The sequence below is a fragment of the Zingiber officinale genome, chromosome 5B (genome assembly GCF_018446385.1).
Source record: "Zingiber officinale cultivar Zhangliang chromosome 5B, Zo_v1.1, whole genome shotgun sequence".
In the NCBI taxonomy this organism is placed as follows: Eukaryota; Viridiplantae; Streptophyta; class Magnoliopsida; order Zingiberales; family Zingiberaceae; genus Zingiber; species Zingiber officinale.
Genome location: NC_055995.1, coordinates 126,179,694 through 126,199,766, shown reverse-complemented (window position 1 = coordinate 126,199,766; position 20,073 = coordinate 126,179,694). Strand labels below are relative to the sequence as shown.

General features: G+C 44.1%; 1 protein-coding gene across 3 annotated transcripts in view; it reads left to right on the top strand.

Annotated features, from left to right (window-relative positions):
- LOC121985851 (calmodulin-binding transcription activator 4-like) overlaps positions 1-20,026 on the top strand; it is a 58,809-nt gene extending 38,783 nt beyond the window's left edge. For all 3 annotated transcript variants that reach the window (XM_042539534.1, XM_042539535.1, XM_042539537.1), the window contains 6 exons: positions 1,614-2,100; positions 2,723-2,847; positions 15,951-16,636; positions 16,769-17,360; positions 18,748-19,041; positions 19,671-20,026. In XM_042539534.1, the coding sequence (XP_042395468.1) occupies positions 1,614-2,100; positions 2,723-2,847; positions 15,951-16,636; positions 16,769-17,360; positions 18,748-19,041; positions 19,671-19,712 (2,226 nt within the window). In that variant the 3' untranslated portion in view covers positions 19,713-20,026. The remainder of the gene's footprint in view (positions 1-1,613; positions 2,101-2,722; positions 2,848-15,950; positions 16,637-16,768; positions 17,361-18,747; positions 19,042-19,670) is intronic.
- Positions 20,027-20,073: the final 47 nt, after the last annotated feature.

The window sequence follows — 20,073 nt, the reverse complement described above, 5'->3', positions numbered from 1 at the left end:
CTCATCCTAGTTGGAAATATGCAATGATAGGGAGATGAATACTTTAGATGATAATGATACTTGGTACTTAGTCGATCTACCTTCAAGGAAACGGGCTATTAGATGCAAATGTGTATTCGTAGTTAAAGTCAATCCGGATGGATCAGTTGCCTGATTAAAAGTTCGTCTTATCGCTAAAGCCTATGCTCAAACCTATGGTGTGGATTATGCAGACACTTTTTCTCTTATTGCAAGTACTCATCATTGGTCTTTACATCAACTTGATATTAAGAATGTTTTTCTTTATGGTGATAATCAGTAGGAGGTGCATATGGAGCAACCTCCTAGTTTTGTTAATCAGGGGGAGTTGGGGCGAGTTTGTCGTCTTCAAAAATCTTTGTATGGTTTGAAACAGAGTCCTCATGCTTGGTTTAGAAAATTTAGTCAAGTTGTTGAAAAATTTGGTATGATGAAAAACAAATCTGACCATTGTGTGTTCTACAAGGTCAGGAGTTATGTATGTGGATGATATTGTTATCACTGGAAGTGATACTATGAGAGTCTCATCTCTTAAATCTTTCATTCATACTCAGTTTTACACGAAAGACTTTGGTGGTGTTAAAGTATTTCATAGGTGTTGAAATTACGAGTAAAAAAGATATATTTCTATCTCAGAGAAAATATATCCTCAACCTATTAACTGAGACAGGAAATTGGGGGCAAAGACTTGTAGTGTTGTAATGACTCATAACATGCACCTCACATAAGATGAGGAATTATTTGAACATTCTGAGAGATATTGAAGGTTGATTGGGAAGTTAAATTACCTTACTATGACTCATCAGATATTACATATTCTGTTAGTGTTGTCAGTCAATTTATATCATCTTCAACCGTTCATCATTGGGTAGCGTTAGAGAAAATTTTGTGTTATTTGAAGATAGCACCCAGATGGGTTATCATATATGCAAATCATGGGTACACTCATATTGAATGTTTTTCGGATACAGATTGGGCAGGTTCCAAAATGGATAGAAGATCTACTTCAGGTTATTGTATCTTTGTGGGAGGAAATTTGATCTCATGGAAGAGTAAGAACAAAACGTTGTGTCACGATCCAGAGTTAGAATATAGGGTTATGACACTATCTGTGTGTGAGATAATGTGGATATATCAACTCTTGATTAAAGTAGGACTTAAAATTTCAGTACCAGTTTTACTGTGGTGTGATAACTAAGCTGCTCTTCATATTGCATCGTTTCATGAGTGAAATTGATTGTCATTTTGTTCGTGAGAAAATTCATCAAAGGTTGTTTTCTATGGGATATGTGAAGAGCAGGGAACATCTTCACAAAAGCATTAATAGAGTTCAGGTTGATTATCTTTGTAACAAGTTAGGTATGATTAATTTCTATGCTCCAATTTGTGGGGGAGTATTATTTGTATATATTAGTTAATATATCTGTCAATTAGCTAATTGTCAATTAACCTAATTATAGTTTCCTAAGATAGATTTTTAGTTTGTATATAAATATGTCCACTCTAAAGAGTATCAATTCTTTTTATCTCAAATAATACGTAGGAACGTTACCATAAGAGGTGTTTTTATCCTTGTTTATGGTTCTGCAATGCAGGGAAGATGCATGCCTGAATCAATCTTAAGCTCAAATGATTCTGGTCCAACTCTCAGATACACTGCAAGCATCTGTGATAATCAAGAAAATTACTTTTCTCGTGACACTGGATTTAATGATACTGGTAAAAATTCAAGTAGTACTGGATTGGCAGAAGAAGTCAGTTCTCAACTTGTCATAGGGGATCTTGAGATTTCTCAGTTAAACAAAATGGACAGAGCAGAATCGTCCAACAGATTATCACTGCCAGAACTCAATCAAGCACTAAGGAAGCTTGAACAGCAGTTAAGTTTAGACAGTGACGAAGATGATTTAGCCTCTACGAAGGAAGCATCGCTCCCATTCAGTCAAGTGGAAACACATTATCTACAACTTCTGGATTATGAAATTACAAATTCTCAAGAAAGAGCACTTATGCATCCTCCGAAAATTTTAAATAGCCATACCACAGATGGAGCACAACCTGACAGTATATTGATTAATTCAGGTATGCTTTTCTCCAACAAAATGTATATGAACCAAGCTTAGCCCGCATACATTCTGATGTAACACGTGGTCCATAGTAATTGATAGTGATGTTCATTAGTATTCAGACATTTCACTTTTGAATCCATATTTGGCATACCTGTATCTTTTCTTGTATAGAAACAAAAAGGTTTTGCCCTATTTTACACTACAAAAAGCTAGACCTATCTTGCCATTGAAAGTTTTAAACGACAAGGTATTTATTAAGCTTTTTTCAATGTCGAAATATAAACTATGTAAAGTAGTAAATTTGAATTGTTGATAATTCTTAAGCTTTGGACATATTTCAATTGAATTGGCAGGCTAGAGAATTGTGGAAGGAAAAAAAAACAGAGATAACATGAACTAACATTAGAAAAATGTAAAACATAAACCAAAAATTAACACATGGCCCACATCTGTCTTTGGTTACAATAAGTCTCCCATTCAGGAAGACATCTTTATTGACCTGTCTTCTTCACTACCCTTGGTACATTATATCTAAAGCAGATAACAATGGAGCCAGCTGTAATCTGCCAATACAAGGAACCACAAATGCTATTTCAGTTGTAAACAGTGAGTTTTCTTCTTTCTTTTTTTTTCAGATACACGGCAGAGTCAGTTTGAAGCTCCTGTTCAAACCGAATCAAGTTTGGCATTAGCACAAGGAAATCTGTTTAAAATACATGAAATCTCTCCTGAATGGGGTTTCACTACAGAAAGTACAAAGGTAGAATCAATAAAGTCTAAAACTTTGCTTATACCAATTCTACACTGTCAATACTTCCTATTGAAATGGATTCTTTTACTTTTCCCCCCTACTTGATTGACAATGAAAGGAACAAATAATTAGGTATTTGCAATTTTTGCAGTCACAAATCTCAATTCTCTTTAAGTTTGGTCCATATACAAGCTTTTATTATCTTTTTTTCTTTCATTCCTTCACTAAATTTACAAGTACTAGAAACGTGGATAAATTTGTCTTAGATTAACCAATCAACAAAATAATATCAAACTTGTGAACTAAAGTATGTATATAAATTTTAGGTTTTAGATTGACAATGAAGGAGGATCCTGCCTTACATCTTGTACAAAAGTTGGTGATATATGACATACAAACTTATCAATAAGTACAATGTTCATTATGTTACTTTTGTTTTATATAAAAGCCGTATAATGTTCAACTGCACACTTCTAATGTACATTATTAGATGCTTAAAATAAGGATGCACTGTTTCAACATAAGACCAAGTGAAGTGTAAGATCCAACATGTGTTGATATCTGACATGGATATTGATCTTGTCCGAAAGTCGATGAGATGAAAATCTGGATATGTGGCGCTCCCGCCGCCCTGCAACACAGATGACGTCAGTGCCGAGCCAGGGAAGGGATCCCCTGCGTTGGCCCTCCGATGCTCAAGTCAGTCACCAGCGATGATGTAGAAGGCAGAGCAACAACAAGAATGAACAGTGTAGCACGAAGTGTATCTTGCATACCTCCGTCGATCCTTGGACCCCTTTATATAGATCTCCTGTAGCGCGCGTGCGCGCTCCCCAAGGCGAGCACGCTTCCCAAAGTTTTTCCTGAAAAGACTTGTCAGTAAAGTGTCCCTGACACAATACCTTAACAGGCCGAGCATATCTCTGATGTGACAGTGGAAGCTTCCGTCATATGATCTTTTGGTTGGCCATGCCCGGCGTCAGCGGCACTAACTCGTAAAAGGATGTCGAGGGATAACACAGCGAGATAGTTGCTAGGCCAAGTGGGATAGCCGCTCGGGCGGGGCTCCGCGGTTCTTATGTATCGCCCGCTCGGCCGGGATTTCGTTGCATGTGTCGTGTTCGCTCGACCAAAATTTCACTGTGCCAATGTCGAGTCCTACTGCCTAGCGAGCGGGGTAGCTGCTCGGCCCGGCTTCTGCATATCGTCTCCTCCTCCGTCCGGCGTCCAATACTCCATTGAGCGTCAGTCATTTGACCTCTCCATGTCAAAGGCGGGATCGGACCGGAACCTTCTCCTCCTGGTCGGGGTATGATCGCCCGACTGGCCGATGAAATCTGAGCGTTGACTTGATCGCCCGACCGACCGATGATATCTGAGCGTTGATCGCCTTGACTTTAACCTCCACCGTGGCAGCTATCCCCCGCGGGGTGGGGTCCCTCCTTACCACCGCATCACATGCCTTCCCCTCAAGTCTAGTCGAAGGAGACTGCAAGTCCGACTGACTGGACAAGATGTATGCGAAGCTTTTCACCCGCTCAACTTATGACGCTCCTTATCTTCTGATCGACCCGATATAATCCGTTGGTTGATATGGGACTGCTCTTCTGTAACCGAGCGAATGTTAACAACTTTTACGGGCGATCGGCATGTTGAAGACTGTTGTTCGGTGACACGTCCGCTTCCTTACATCAATCAACATAACGAACATTCATACTTGGAAAAACCTTTACTTGCGCTGCCTTGGGCGAGCGCGATCCGGGCTTATGTCAGCCATATTTCTGGGAGACCGTGCAAATCCCGACTCATGATGGCTGAGCACGACCCATGCCTCCTTAATTGCCTCGATTAAATGTTGTCCCGTGGCTAAGCGCCATGTGTCCTATCTGCTGCCGCCGCACGCATGATGTGACAGTCAGATATCCGCTGACGATGTGACGTTTGGGGCTTCGAATTCAACGGTCCGATTTCTACCAGGTTTTCCGCGACCTAGATCGGACGACTCCAGTCGGTCGACCTCGAGGGTTATAAACCCGTGCGCGTCGCCTTCTCCTCCTTCGCATCTCCATCTTCGAGCTCCTTGGCAATAAACCCGTGCGTTTCCCGGCGACATTCTGTCTTTGCTCCTCCGCGATGTTCTGCCTGCGTTGCTCTCCGGCGACACCCCGGTAAGCTTTTCTCCCTTCCAATCGCGTCTTTTTCACTCTTCGTGGCGTTTTTGCAACGACGAGTTCCTCACAGCCTCCTGCCAGCACCCCTAGGCCCTGGTGCACCTCTACTGAGTCCCGGTTTGACGCCGGTGATGCTGAGAGCCTGATAGCCACCTTTGAATTTCCTTCCGAATACAAAGTTGTTCTTCCTTCTCCTTTCGATCGGCCAAATTCTCCGCCGCCCGACTGTCTTTGTTTCTTTAGGGATAAGTTTACCGCCGGTCTGCGGTTTCCCATCCACCCCTTCTCTCCCGCCGTATGTAAATACTTTCGCATATCCCTTCATCAATTAGTGCTGAACTCTTTTCGGCTGCTATGTGGGGTAGTAGTTCTATTCCGTCAGCACGGCATGCCCCTCACTCCTCGAATTTTTCATTACTTTTATTATCCCAAACTATTCGAGCCGGGGACTTTTCTTTTCCAAGCCCAAGTGAGCTTAGTTTTCTTCGATAAAATGTCGACTTCCAATAAGCATTGGAGGGAATACTTTTTTTTTTGTGCGCCTTCCCGAGCGGTCAGACTTCCCGACCAACTGGCAGCTTGAAGTGGCGAGTCAGCCTCCCTTAAAATAGTACAAGAGCCGGTCAGACTACCTCAATGCAGCTTCAATGTTGGCCGGTCAAAAATATGACATCCACAAGTTGCTGCTAGTGGGTGTGCAACTTCTTCACTCCTGATTTTCGGCCTGAGTCCGATCCGCACTCGGCTTCCGTCCAGCCTAGGTATGCAACTTCTTTACTCCTTCCTTTGATTCTAACTGATTTTTCTTCCTCTTTTGCAGTTGAAGTCATGCTACGTGCGCGTCTGGCCGGCAAGGCTAAGCTTGTGGATGCCACGATCAATGCGGCGGCCATAGATGAGTTGGAGAGTCGCGGTTTGCAGCCGGTCGGCTCTCAAGAAGATCCACAAGACGAGAGCGAAGCGGCTCCAGTCTTGGTGAGCAGAGGGGCAGCCAGCCGGACGCCTAGCGGTGGAGCGGCTGGTGGATCACAACCTCCCTCTGAACGGCTTCCGGTTGTTTAGGTTGAGAGGGTGTCGGGCTTAGCCTCCTTAGGAGAGCCACTGATCAGGCGTAAGAGGCGTCGGGCGGAGCCTTCTTCGCGCTCCGTTTCCTCGGTGGTGCGGACCGCCGAGCAGGTTGAAACTTCGACCCAACTCCAGTTCAAGAGACTACGGCCCCTACGTCGTCTGATCGGACGTCATCGTTATCTGGTCTGCCGCAGGGGACTCTTTGCGCGCTGCCAGTGGATTGAAGGTCAAAAAGTCCAGCATCCGTCCGGTGCCCTCGTCTCGGTCGTTCGGCCGAGCAACCTCGGCCCAGTCAGCCCCGAGCGGCCAGCGCCACATAACGGCGATTCTTTATCTGTCGACTGAGGAATGGCGCGAGTCGGCTAGCTCTGGATCCCGAGCCCCCGAGCACCAAATAGTTATTCAGGGGCTGCTCATACAGACATGGGCTAACGCCCGAGCCCGTGCAGCGATGATGACTCCGGGGTGTTCGCGGACAGTCATAGCCAAATGTCCATTGAGGCAAGTGTTGTATTTTTCTTAATTTATCTTCGATCGGCGCTTATATTTTCCTAGTTACTTGCAGTATTGGGTAGAGATCCTGGCCATGTGCCAAAGGCTCGCATTTTTGGAGCAGGAGGTCAAACAGCTGAAGGCGTCGAGCGGCCAATCATCCGCCTTTCAGGAGCAGATGAATGCTGAGGTGGCTAATCTAAGGGTTGATCTGGCGAAAAGCACCGAGCTACTAGAGGCCGAGCGGGGAAAGAGTGCAGAGCAGGCCTCTCTGCTGGCTCGACTGAACAAGCAAGTCAGCACTTTTGATGCTAAGATCGAATCGGCGAATGCGAGAAAGCTCTGGGCCATCGAAGACCTAAACCTGAAGAATAAAGAGGCCTAGGCTCTCGCTAAGAAACTCAAAGAAGTTGAAGATTTTCTAATTGCCGAACGGAAAAGTCGGTCGGTCGAAGAAGTTATCCTTTGAGGCCAACTCTCCACAAAAAATGATGAGTTGGCCACCGCGAAGGACGAGATGGGGGCTTCCCGGGCGGCTTTGAAAACTTATCAAGATGCCGAGCCTAGCCGTTTTGAGGCTATGAAGAAAAACTACATCTGCTCGGACGTTTTCAATAACAAGGTCGTCGACCGGGCACTTCGCTTGTTGGACCTGGCGATCGAAGGGACGTTCGGCCAACTCCAGGCAGGTGGCTACATCTCTGCTGCTTTATCGAGTAAGGTCATTAGTCGGGACAAGCTGACCGAATCGTTGCCCGATGATGCCTTGAATTATCTAGAGTGAGCTTTTCTCGAGTGATTCTGTATCATCCTTCTGTTTGTAACTCTCCTGCAAGATGTTTGTAATCTTTCTAAGTATTAACGAATGATCGCCCATTCGGCGATCTTTTATTATGCGTTCGTCCCCTTGACGTCCTTCGGCCTCTTTCGATTTGATTCGTATTTTAGTTCGTGTTACTGCGCAAACCCCTGAGCGAGATTGCGAGCTGCTTATCGCTACTTTGTGACTTTCCGATTGGTAGGAGAATAATCCCGAACGGTCATCGTATTTTGAAGACTTGGAGCTTTTGAGTAGCGCGTATCCATATTCGGCCATTTGTCGTTTGTGCTTGACCGCTTATCGGGACCAAGGTTTAAGGTCGCTGCTCGACCATTGATGACGACAAGGGTTTAAGGTCGCTGCTCGACCGTTGATGTAGACTAGGGTTTAAGGTCGCTGCTCGACCGTTGAGGGAGACTAGGGTTTAAGGTCGCCGCTCGACCGTTAAGGGAGACTAGGATTTAAGGTCGTCGCTCGACCGTTGATGTAGACTAGGGTTTAAGGTCGTCGCTCGACCGTTGAGGGAGACGAGAGGATTCAGCTCAAGAGTGGCCTACTTCGCTTTTATTCACATTTGCCCTGCACTCAGGAAACATACACATGTATTCGCTCGCTCACCTCTCATTCGACCCTGTAGGGTTGGAGATGATTCGCGCTCCACGGTCGTTCGAGCTGCCTCCCCCCCTCATCCTCCAAGTAGTACGTGCCTGAACGGAGCTTTCGCACGACCTTAAAAGGTCCTGCCCATTGGGCTTCAAGCTTGGTGACGTCGCCGATCGACTTCACTTTCTTCCATACGAGATCACCAACCTAGAAGGACCTCGGGATCACCCTCCGGTTGTAGTTCTGCTTCATCCGTTGCCGGTACGCTGTTAGCTGCTTTCGCCCGCGTTTTGTCCACCAAGTCGAGGTCCAGGAGCCTTCGTTCGGCGTTTCCTTCATCGTAGTACCGCACCCTATCGGATTCTTCTCCGACCTCTACGGGGACGACTGTTTCGCCGCCGTATACCAAGTGGAAAGGAGTTACGCCAGTCCCCTCCTTCGGGGTCGTGGGAAGGGCCCACAACACACTGGAGAGTTCATCGACCTAGCTGCCTCCGGCGTGGTTGAGTCGAGCACGTAGAACTCTGAGAATTTCCCGATTGGCGACCTCCGCTTGTTCGTTGCTCTGGGAGTAGGCCACATATGCCATAGCCTTCGCACCACTCTCTGAGCCTTTGACCGGTGAATTGTCTCCCATTATCTGATACGAGCCGGTGTGGGATGTCGAATTGGCATATGATGTTCTGCCAAACTAACTTAATGACCATATGCTCGGTTATTCTTGCAAGCGGCTCGGCCTCCACCCACTTCGAGAAGTAGTCCATCGCGACGAGCAGAAATCTCCGCTGACCTGTCGCTATGGGGAATGACCCAACGATATCCATGCCCCATTGGTCGAACGGGCAAGATACTGTGGACACCTTCATTTCCTCGGTGCGGAAGGTGGCCATCGTCCAAGCGACATCTTCTTGGAGGATCGGCCAAAAATATCCGGCTAAGAGTATCTTTTGGGCTAACGACCGACCGCCCGGATGGCCTCCATAGGAACCTTGGTGCACTTTCCGCAGAATGTATTCAGCATCTTCCGATCCGACGCAATTGAATAGGAGCCTGGAGAAGGCTCTCTTATAAAGCTAGTCCCCGACCAAAGTGAACCGTCCGACCCTCTTCTTCAGCAAGTGAGCTTCTTCCTGATCGGCAGGTATAACTCCCGACTGTAGAAACTTTGTCAGAGTCGTCCTCCAGTCGTTCGAGAAGGTCATTCCTTCCATTCGGTCAGTATATGTCACCAGCGAGACCTGTTCGATCGGCTACCCTATGACGATCGGTCATAACGAACTGGCTAATTTTACCAACTCATCTGCCGCCTGATTTTCTGATCGAGGGATCTTTTGTATAATGACCTCCTGAAAGTTGATCTTCAGCTTCTTGAAGGCTTCCGCATAGAGCCTGAGTCGGGCATTGCTTATCTTGAACGTCCCGGATAGCTGGGCGGCCAACTGAGAGTCCGAGTGGATGAGGAATTTAACGGTTCCCACATGCCGGGTTGCTTGTAGGCCAGCTATCAATACCTTATACTCAGCTTCATTATTAGTGGCGTGGTAGTCAAGCCGAACGGAAAACTGCATTCGGTCTTCCCGTGGTGAGATGAGCAATATGTTGATTACGCTACCTTGCCGAGTGGACGAGCCGACAACATATATCTTTCACGTTGCCTTCGGCTCGACATTCTGGACCTCTATGACAAAATCCGCTAAGGTCTGAGCCTTGATTGCTGCTCGGGGTTGATATTATATGTCGAATTCGCTTAGCTCGGTCGTCTATTTGATCAGTCTTCCCGATGCCTCACGGTTGAGAAGAACCCGTCCCAAGGCGCTGTTAGTCAGCACGATGATTGCGTGCGCTAGAAAGTATGGACGAAGTCTCCGAGCGGCGAGAATCAAAGCATAAGCTAATTTTTCCAGACTGGTGTAGCGAGACTCTGCATCCTTCAATATATGGCTTAAAAAGTATACAGGCTATTGCTCTTGGCCATTCTGCCTAACTAGAGCTGATCCAACGATGTGTTCATTAGATGATAGATAAATCCAGAGTGGCTCACCAACAATTGGCTTAGCCAATACATGCAAGGAGTTTAGATATTCCTTAAGCTCTTCCAATGCCCGATCACACTCGGCGTCCCACTGGAATGTTGTAGCTCGGCGAAGCACTTTAAAGAATGGCAGGCTTCGGTCGGATGACTTGGATACGAATCTTGACAGTGCCGTGATCCGACCGGTCAACCGTTGAGCTTCCTTCAAGTTTCGAAGCAACAACATATCTTGTAACGCTTTGACTTTGCTTGGATTGACTTCAATGCCCCGCTCGGTGACGATGTAACCCAGGAAGCGGCCACTCTTCGCGCCGAACAGACACTTTACTTGGATTCAACTTTATTCCATAAGTCCTCAGCGTTTGGCAAGTTTCCTCGATATCTGCGCATGCTCGGAGGGATTTTATTAATATGTCGTCGACGTATATCTCTATGTTACGGTCGATCTGTCGTCGGAACACCTTGTTCATCAGCCTCTGGTAAGTTGCTCCGACATTCTTGAGTTCGAACGACATGACGTTGTATCAGTACGTTCCGTCAGCCGTAATGAAGCTGACCTTCTCCTGGTCTTCACGGGCGAGCGACACTTGGTGATACCCTTGGTATGCGTCGAGCATGCAGATCAGCTTCCAACTCGTCGTTGAGTCCACCATCTGGTTTATCCTGGGTAACGGATAAAAGTCTTTTGGGCATGCCTTGTTCAAGTCACGGAAGTCGATGCAAACCCGCCATTTATTGCCCGGCTTGGAGACTAGCACGACGTTAGCGAGCCAGCTCGGGAATTGGACTTCCCTTATATGGTCAGCCTCCAGCAACTTATCTATCTCCGCCCGAATGATCAAATTATGTTCCGCACTGAATTTCCTCTTTTTTTGCTTCACCGGCCATGCGTTCGGTCGGACGTAAAGCTCGTGCTGAGCCACACTCGGGGAGATACCGGGAAGCTCGTGTGTCGACTAGGTGAACACATCGTGATTATTTCTGAGACATGCAACCAGCTCTGCCTTTTTCCTGTCCTTCAGGTCAGCAGCAATAAAGGTGGTTGTTTCCGGACGGTGGTTGTTTCCGTCCGGCTTGGTGGATCTGAACCTCCTCCTTTTCCTCGTATACCAGTGTAGGAGGTTTTTCAGTGATTGCGTTCACTTACAAGCTCGGATTCTTTCGAGCACTTCTCGCTTCAGACTTTACCATCTCGACGTAGCATCACCGAGCGGCCAGTTGATCGCCTTTGACTTCGCCCACCTGGTCATCCACCGGGAACTTGATCTTTTGACAGTATGTAGACACCACCGTTCGAAATTTGGTCGGTCGGCCTAAGATGACGTTGTAGGCCGATGGTGCGTCCACCACAATGAAGTTCGTGGTCCTGGTTCTCCTCAGTAGCTCTTCCCCGAGCGAGATGGCCACTCGGGTTTGTCCGAGCAGCAGTACTTTGTTGCCAAACTGTAAAGAGGGGTCGTCATGGGCAGCAACTCATTTTGATCGATTTGTAATTGATCGAACGCCTTCTTGAAGATGATATTCACCGAACTCCCTGTATTAACAAAAGTTCAATGAATAATGTAATTAACAATTACCGCCAGGATGATCAGCGCCTCGTCATGAGGGATCTCCACTCCCTCCAAATCGCTGGGGCCGAAGCTAATCTCGGGCCCTTCGGCCTTCTCCCTACTGTATCCCACGGCGCGGATCTCCAGTCGCCAAGTGTACAACTTCCTGGCTCTGTTGGAGTCGTCGTCGGTCGACCCACCAGTGATCATGCCTATTTCTCCTCGGGCAGCGTTGCTTCTGTTTTCTTCTTCCCGAGCAGAGGGTCTATTTCGCTCAGCCGGGACTCGGGAGGGATCAACATTATCCCTCCGCTGGTGCTGATGCGCCCTTCTTTCGTCCTCTCGTTGCCCGGTAGATCAGTGTCTATGTCACCGATCGGGAGTTGGAGATCGGCGGCGGTATCCTCTCGTTGTCGGTCGGGTGTCGTTTGGTGTCAGATCGTAGTAGTCGCGCGTGTTGTGTATCGCCGACTGGTGAAAGGAACAGAACATTAGCATCCAAACCTTGGCTCTTGTCGTCTTCTGCCGATCGAAGGTCACATGCTGCACGACATGTGTCCTGGCCCTCCGGGTGTGACCTTGCTCCCTCTGCCCTTGGCCCTTTGGGCGGTTGGTGGTTGTTCGACAGTCGCCGTTCGGGTGTCGGTGCGGGCTCGGCCGACGTTTCCTTCTTCCTCGTCGCTTGGGCTTCTTCTACATTTATGTATTCATTGTCCTTCCTAAGCAGGTGGTTGAAGTCCCTGGGTGGCTTCCTGATGAGCGACTGGGAGAACTCTCCTTCAACCAGCACTTGAGTGAAGGCGTTCATCATTGTCTCGGATGAGACCGAGGGGATATCTATGGCCACTTGATTGAAACACCTGATGTAGGTTCGGAGTGCTTCTTTCGATCCTTGCTTCAAGGCAAAGAGGCTAACGCTCGTCTTCTGATAGTGTCGGTTACTGGCAAAATGGTGCTGGCATGCAGCTCGGAAGTCCTTGAAGCTACGTATTGATCCGTCCGACAGTCTTCGGAACCAGCGTTACGCCGAACCAGAGAGGGTGGTGAGAAAGACTCGACACTTTACCTCATCTGGTGAAGCATGGTCGCGTTATCAAACTTATCCAGATGATCATCTGGATCGGTCGTCTCGTTGTATTCCCCGATCGCGAGTGGGGTATAGTGCCTGGGTAGAGGATCACACAAGAGAACTGCAAATTGATCCGTTCGGGCGAAGTGTGGCCTCTAGGCGCCTTTCCTTTTCGCGCATCCCGAATGGGAGCGTCGTCCGAAGATGACCCCCTTTCCTGGTTCGCCTGAGCTATTTCTAAGGGGGTTTGGAATAAGGCGCGGTGAAAGGGGATGGGCGCGGGCGGCACTTCACCCTGCGTGCCAGTCGGTCCTCTATTCTGCCCCCATATGGAAACTGGTTCCGGTCGGTCTTCCAATCCCGCTCGCCCTCCTGCTGCCGATGTCGCCGGCTGTTGTACTAGCCGATCGGCTAGTGTCTGCTGTTGTTGCTGCTTGAACATCTTCGCCGCTCGGGCTTGCACGAGCATGTCGAGTTTCTCCTTTGTGAGCGTCACGGTAGTGAGTCATCCAGCGTGCTCCATCTTCTCAAATCGGATGCAGGTTAAGTTCCCACAGACGATGCCAAATATGATCCTGCTCGAAAGTCGATGAGATGAAAAGCTGGGGATGTGGCTCTCCCGTAAACTTCTTGTAGACTCTCCTCCGCCCTACAACACAGATGACGTCAGTGCTGAGCCAAGGAAGGGGTCCCCGGCGTTGGCCCTCCGACGCTCAAGTCAGTCACCTGCAATGATGTAGAAGGCGGAGCAACAACAAGAATGAACAATGTAGCACAAAGTGTATCTCACATACCTCCGTCGATGTTTGTACCTCCCTTTATATAAAGCTCCTATAGCGCGCGTGCACGTTTCCCAAAGTTTTCCCTGAAAAGACTTGTCAGTAAAGTATCCTTGACACAATACCTTAACAGGCCGAGCATATCTCTGATGTGACAGTAAAAGCTTCTGTCGTACGATCTTCTGGTTGACCATGCCCGGCGTCAACAGCACTAACTCCCAAAAGGATGTCGAGGAATAACAATGAGATAGTTGCTAGGCTGAGCGAGATAGCCACTCGGCCGGGGCTCTGCTGTTCCTGTGCACCGCCTGCTCGACCGGGATTTCATTGCATATCGTCTCCTCCTTCGTCCGACGTCCAATACTCCATTGAGCGTCGGTCATTTGACCTCTCTGTGTCAAAGGCGTGATCGGACCGGAACCTTCTGCTCTCGGTCGTGGCATGATCGCCCGACCGGCCGATGATATCTGAGCGTTGACTTGATTGCCCGACTGACCGATGATATCTGAGCATTGACTGCCTTGACTTTGACCTCTACCGTGGTAGCTATCCCCCGCGGGGTGGGGTCCCTCTGTACCACCGCATCGGGTATGATGCAATAACAGCGATATTAATGCTGAGCTTAAGACAATTTGTCTTGAATTGTTCTTTTGATTTAATTTTCCAGTCATTTGCATGTATTTTAGTTGACAATATAATAGAATAATCTAGAATCTTATATTTGAGTACATCCTTTTCTATCCATGCTAATAACTGACCTTAATCTTTTTATTATTTGAAATTGTTTCAATTTGTGTTGGAAAATAAATTAGCCAAAGACAAAATGCCAGTATCTATGAAATTGTTTCAATTTGTATTGGAAAATAAATTAACTAAGTGGAACTAAAATTGAATAATATGAAATGTAGCCTTGATGATAGGAAAGTAGTGAGAGAATTATAAATTGGGTGAACAAAAAATTTCTGAGGGAACAACTTGGTGAAATTGAGAGATGATAAAATGACAATCAATTTACATGAATATTTTTAATGATGACCGATAGATTTTATAATTAGACATTTGAATAAATTAGAGTTGGTGGTGTAGGGGATAAAGGGTAAAAGGTTGACCAAATAAAACCATAGTGTAAAATATCGTGTCATGCCTATCAGCACGGATGGAATTTTCTGTTTCTCCCACCAACCAACACTGACATGGCCTTGTGAGATCGTAGAGGAAGCCGTGAGGCCGAGACAGGTTAGACACTCTATAGAAACTTATTTTGATTTCTTGAAGAGATGAAAACTGACACTAAATACTTGGTACTACTTGTGGTTGTGCTTCTATAGAGTAGGCGTGAAAATATTTTTAAGGATGGCTAACAAATTTTATAATTAGACATGTTCAATAGATTAGATTTGGTGGTGTAGGGGATAAAGGGTAAAAGGGGGACTAAATAAAGAATAGCACTATTACTACCTACGGTTGTGCTTCTATAGAGTAGAATAGTCGGATGAGATCCATGAATCTGACCCTCAAATAGTTAGGACTTAGAGTTTTTAGTTGTGATTGACTGATTGTTAATGATTTAGATCATATTCTTGTCTTTAAAATGTCATTTGCATATAGGGATGGCAATCAGGCAGGGCAAGGCTACATAAACTATATGAAATATAGGATGTGGGCTTGATGCAGATACCCATCATACTAGGCCAAATTTCCAAGTAACTTGAAACTATTTTATAGTTCGACAAGTGCTGTTTTGGTAGCAATTTAAATATCCACAAGGAGTGGCCTCACAATAGTTGAATGTAGAATAATGGCTGTTTCTTGCATTGCTCTTCTATTCTCAATTTCTACGTATGAGATGGTTGTGTTGGTCATATAATATGGTTCAGGGGACAGATGTATCAACAAATTTCTTTCTGTAGCATCCTTTTGACTGCTAGAACCAAAGGAAGGGGAAAATCAAATGTGAAGAAATGGAAGATTTTTTATGACTTTAATGAAAAAATTGTCTTTTCATGTTTCCTGAAGCTTAAGGAATTTCTACCAGTTGCGAAGATTGTCATGTTTCGACAAGACCTTACCATGTGATTTCTCAATACTAGAATTAATTCTAAAGTAGCGGACCTACACTTTATAATTGGTTCTTGAATTTCATGTACCTTTTTTTTCTGAATGAAACAGAAGGCATGTAACCTACCAATTTTATACATATCAAAGATAAGTTCAGTTTGCAGAACTAATTGGACTATTAGAGTAAACAGGAATTAGAATTGATAAAAACTAAACTAAGATCATCGAAACACCTTTTTTCAGTAAACTACCCTATTTTTAAATTTTGAAACAAAGTCTAACATTTTTACTCATCATATTTATGACTACTATGATATGGGTACTTTCAAAAGAATATAATGACAAAGCCTAGAATTCATATTAAAGTCAATTTTTTTTCCTCCATCTCTAGCAAAGTTCTGTCATTGATTATGATACAAAGCAATTTATCAAATATCAAGATCATCTTGATTTGAATTGCCACTTCGCAGGTTGTCATCATAGGAGCATTCCATTGCAGCCCTGCAGAGTACACATGGGCTGTATTATTTGGAGATACTGAAGTTCCCTTGGAAATTGTTCAGGATGGTGTTTTCCGTTGCACAACACCCCTGCATGCTGCTGGTAAAGTCAAACTATTGATTACAGTTGGCAACAAGCAACCCTGTAGTGAAATACATGAATTTGAATTTCGTGATAAGCTAAAAAATACAAGCTACGGAAATGCAACACAAGAAAATATAATGTATAGCCCAGAGGAACTGTTGCTTCTTGTTAAATTCGTTCAGTTACTTCTATCTCAACATTTTGATACAACAATTCTTCAAGAGAGTAATATTGAACAAGAAATCGGTCATTTGAGGAAGTTGAAGGGGTCCAATGATATATTGGAACCAATCATTAGAGCACTACTAGCTGGATCTATAGCTTCAAAAAATATAATGGATGCAATTCTTCAAGAACTATTAAAAGATAAATTGTACCAGTGGTTATCATCTAGACATGAAAGAGATACTGACAAATATCAGCTATCCAAGAGAAAGCAATGCGTCATACACATGATCTCAGGATTGGGATTTATGTGGGCCTTACGACCAATTCTCAACTCTGGTATAGGCATAAATTGCCGTGATTCAGGTGGATGGACTGCACTTCACTGGGCTGCATATTTTGGAAGGTATTTGAAACAGCACTCTTTTTCTTGAACTGATTTAGAAATCCTAGCATGGCAAAGTATTGAAATAATCCAAGTAACACATTGTTTGAGCAGGATGCCTTATGTCTATGTTTTTGAACTTGACTTATCCAGGGAAGAAATGGTTGCTGCACTTCTTGTTGCTGGTGCTTCAGCTCGAGCCGTCACAAATCCCAGTTCGCGTGAGCCAGAAGGCAAAACACCGGCTTCTTTGGCAGCTGCCAATGGCTACAAGGGTCTTGCTGGATATCTTTCAGAAGCTGCACTTACTACTCATCTCTATTCTCTGACAACTGAGAAAACTGAGAGGTCATTTGAGGCTGCATCTACAGAGATTGATAGGGGTGTTGAGACCATATCTCAGAGAAGTGCCGTTGTAGATGGTGGCACAGAAGATCAATTGTCACTTAAAGATTCTTTGGCAGCTGCCAGAAATGCTTCTCAAGCTGCTGCTCGTATACAAGCTTCTTTCCGCTCCTATTCTTTCAGGAAGAAGCAACAAAGTGCTGCTGTATGTCGAGGAAAGGACAGTCTATCCTCTGTAGAGATACATAAAGTTTCTGTCACATCAAGGTTGCATAACACATGCCAAAGTCATTACGATCATAAGTCTGATAAAGCAGCTTTATCGATCCAAAAGAATTATCGACGTTGGAAAACCAAAAAAGAGTTTCTACTTCTACGAAAACATGCTGTGAAAATACAGGTACTTGAATCCTTAACTTATTGCATTTCACTTGTGTTTGAATTATTATTCGAACAAAATATTCTGTCTTTTACTGTAGCACAACAGATTTGATACTATTTACCTGTTTGACCATCAATGTATAGTGTAGAATTTTGATTTTTAATGATTCATCATTATAATGTTGGCATAGAATAACTCTTGTATCTTAAGCATCTACTTTGCTTCTCTAGATGAAGCTCCTGAGCATTCACATCCATAGCACGTCTCTAATATTTCCATAATTCCAATTCACTCTCGTGTTATGTATCAAATAGGTTTGTTTTTCACATGGTATTCTAGTTTTAAAATCCAATGCACCAATGCACTACAATTCATTTAATCTCAAGACTCATATAGGTCGTAATTTATTCATTATCATAGCCCTGCTGCTCTATTTGCACTTTCGCCTATGGGTTCAGATTGCTTATATTCATTCATTTAAAACCGATATATCATTCAGTGACATATTTTCATTTTTAATCATTTCAAATGGGTCTTGATATGGATCACATGTGAGAGGCTTCTGCCTTCTAATTATTGTGAATGACTATATAGATATTTGATCAGTGTGACCTACTTTATATTCATGGACTCAATTGAATAAGTCCCCTCGGGACGGTCTAGTGGCTAGCGCATGAGGTGTTGCCACCATGAGTTCTGGGATTCGAATCTTGGCAAAACCGAGGTAAATGTCTCCCTTATGTATTAGTCACTATTCCAAAGGCTAGTAGCCGCCTGTGATTTACCTCCACTGTGTTGGCCCTGGGACGGGTTGGCAGGGGCGTTGGGGGCGAGCGTATTCACCTTTTGCCACCATAGACTCAATTGAACAACTATTTGTATGAACTGATTACCCATGATTACTATTTCCTGTGAATTTATCTGAAAAATATTTGACTAATTGCAATATGTTCTCAATTTCATCATTCTTTATGCAGTGCTATTGCACCAACTACCGATGTGAGAAATTGTTTGTGCCACTTTGCCTCTTTTTGTGTAGTGACCTCTTTTGAGATTCTAATTTAGATCCTTTGATTTAATTTTAATATCATGGAACATTTTCACTGGAATCACCTAAAGAACTTCAAATCTTTTGAGATCAGACACTGAATCTTGGAAAAGGATCTAAGTTATCTTGATTCTGGATGATAGGAATGCAAAGCAATATGACTAACATCCTTTTTAGTTCCAAACTTGACATTGAAGATGGTCATTTAGTTTAAATTCAGAAATCTTGGTATGGGTTCTGTGACAAACTGGTCCTATGTTAATAAACATCAACACATGTATACTTCGTAGTTCCTCTAGTTAAATAGGAAGTTATTAGGAACTGTTTATTTAATTATGCACTTTTGTATTATCACAGTCTCATGTAAGAGCTCATTTGGCAAGGAAAAAGTACAAGACACTACTTTGGACTGTCAACTTTCTGGACAAGGCCATACTACGATGGCATAGACGAGGAGTTGGTTTGAGGGGTTTTCGTGCTAAACAAGAATTTATTAATGAGGAGGAAGAAGATGACATAATCAAGGTTTTCCGCAAAGAAAAAGTGGATTTAGCAACAGATGAAGCTGCTTCAATGGTCTTGTCAGTGGTCCAGAGTCCTATGGCACGGCGTCAGTACCGCCGGATGCTTGAATGCTACCAACAAACTAAGGTAACAAACATAGAATCATGTTCTTTTAAGTTTTAACTACAGATGGTGAATTAGTCAAAATATACTGCTTCTGGACAGAGTTTTTGTTTGGATATCGGATGAAATTTTACAAAGTCTTTGTTGGGGTTGTTAAAATCTAGTGATTGATTAAGCTTGGAAGATCATCCATCATTAGAGCTGGAAACTCTTCTTGAACTCTTAGACGGCTCCTGATTTTTTCAAACACAAACACCTTATCCTCATTAAGAAATCCTGATTTATTCACAAAATTCTAAACAAAGATCAGTGAATCATATAGAGGCTATTCTGTAAGTTCGGATCTTGTTAGGTTAACACTGCTGTCTAAGTAGAAACTTATACCTTTGAAATGAAAATAAGCCAAAGGAAATTTTGGATTTCCACATGTCCTTCAGGTCTTTGGATACCCAAAACCTTTTAAAGTGGAACCTGCATTGCTATCATTTTATTAATACGTACTCAGCAAGCAGCATAACAATTTTTTTGCATTTTGAGGAACAACATAATGTATATTTTCCAAGCAAAAAACTCTGTTATGCAGTTTCAACTGAAGCCACACTTAATTGATTTCTCTTTCTCTTTTTTTTTTTTCTTTTCCCCTTTCTTTGCAGGCTGAGCTGAGTAGCAACGATAATAAACCAACCGACTGTTAATAATGAGGCTCGGAAGGATAAGGAAACATGGCTTTTATAACAGAGGCGAAGTGGCAAATAAGTTTGTAAATAAGTTTTTGGTAAATAATACTAAAGTTCTCGTCAGTATAAATTTGCAAACCAATCAATTGGTTGAGTCCTTGTATGTAATTGTTATTGGACTCATACGTCAACAAAGTGTAACTTACGAGAGCGTGATTGTAATATTTCATACTCTTATTAACAATATGTATGCAAGGTAGTAAAGCACTACTTAGGACTGTTGATTGAGAATAATCTCCATATTAATTTCCACATGGTAATATCTAGCAAAAGATGGTAATTTGTTATTGATTTATTCTTCATGTTAATAATTCTGAAA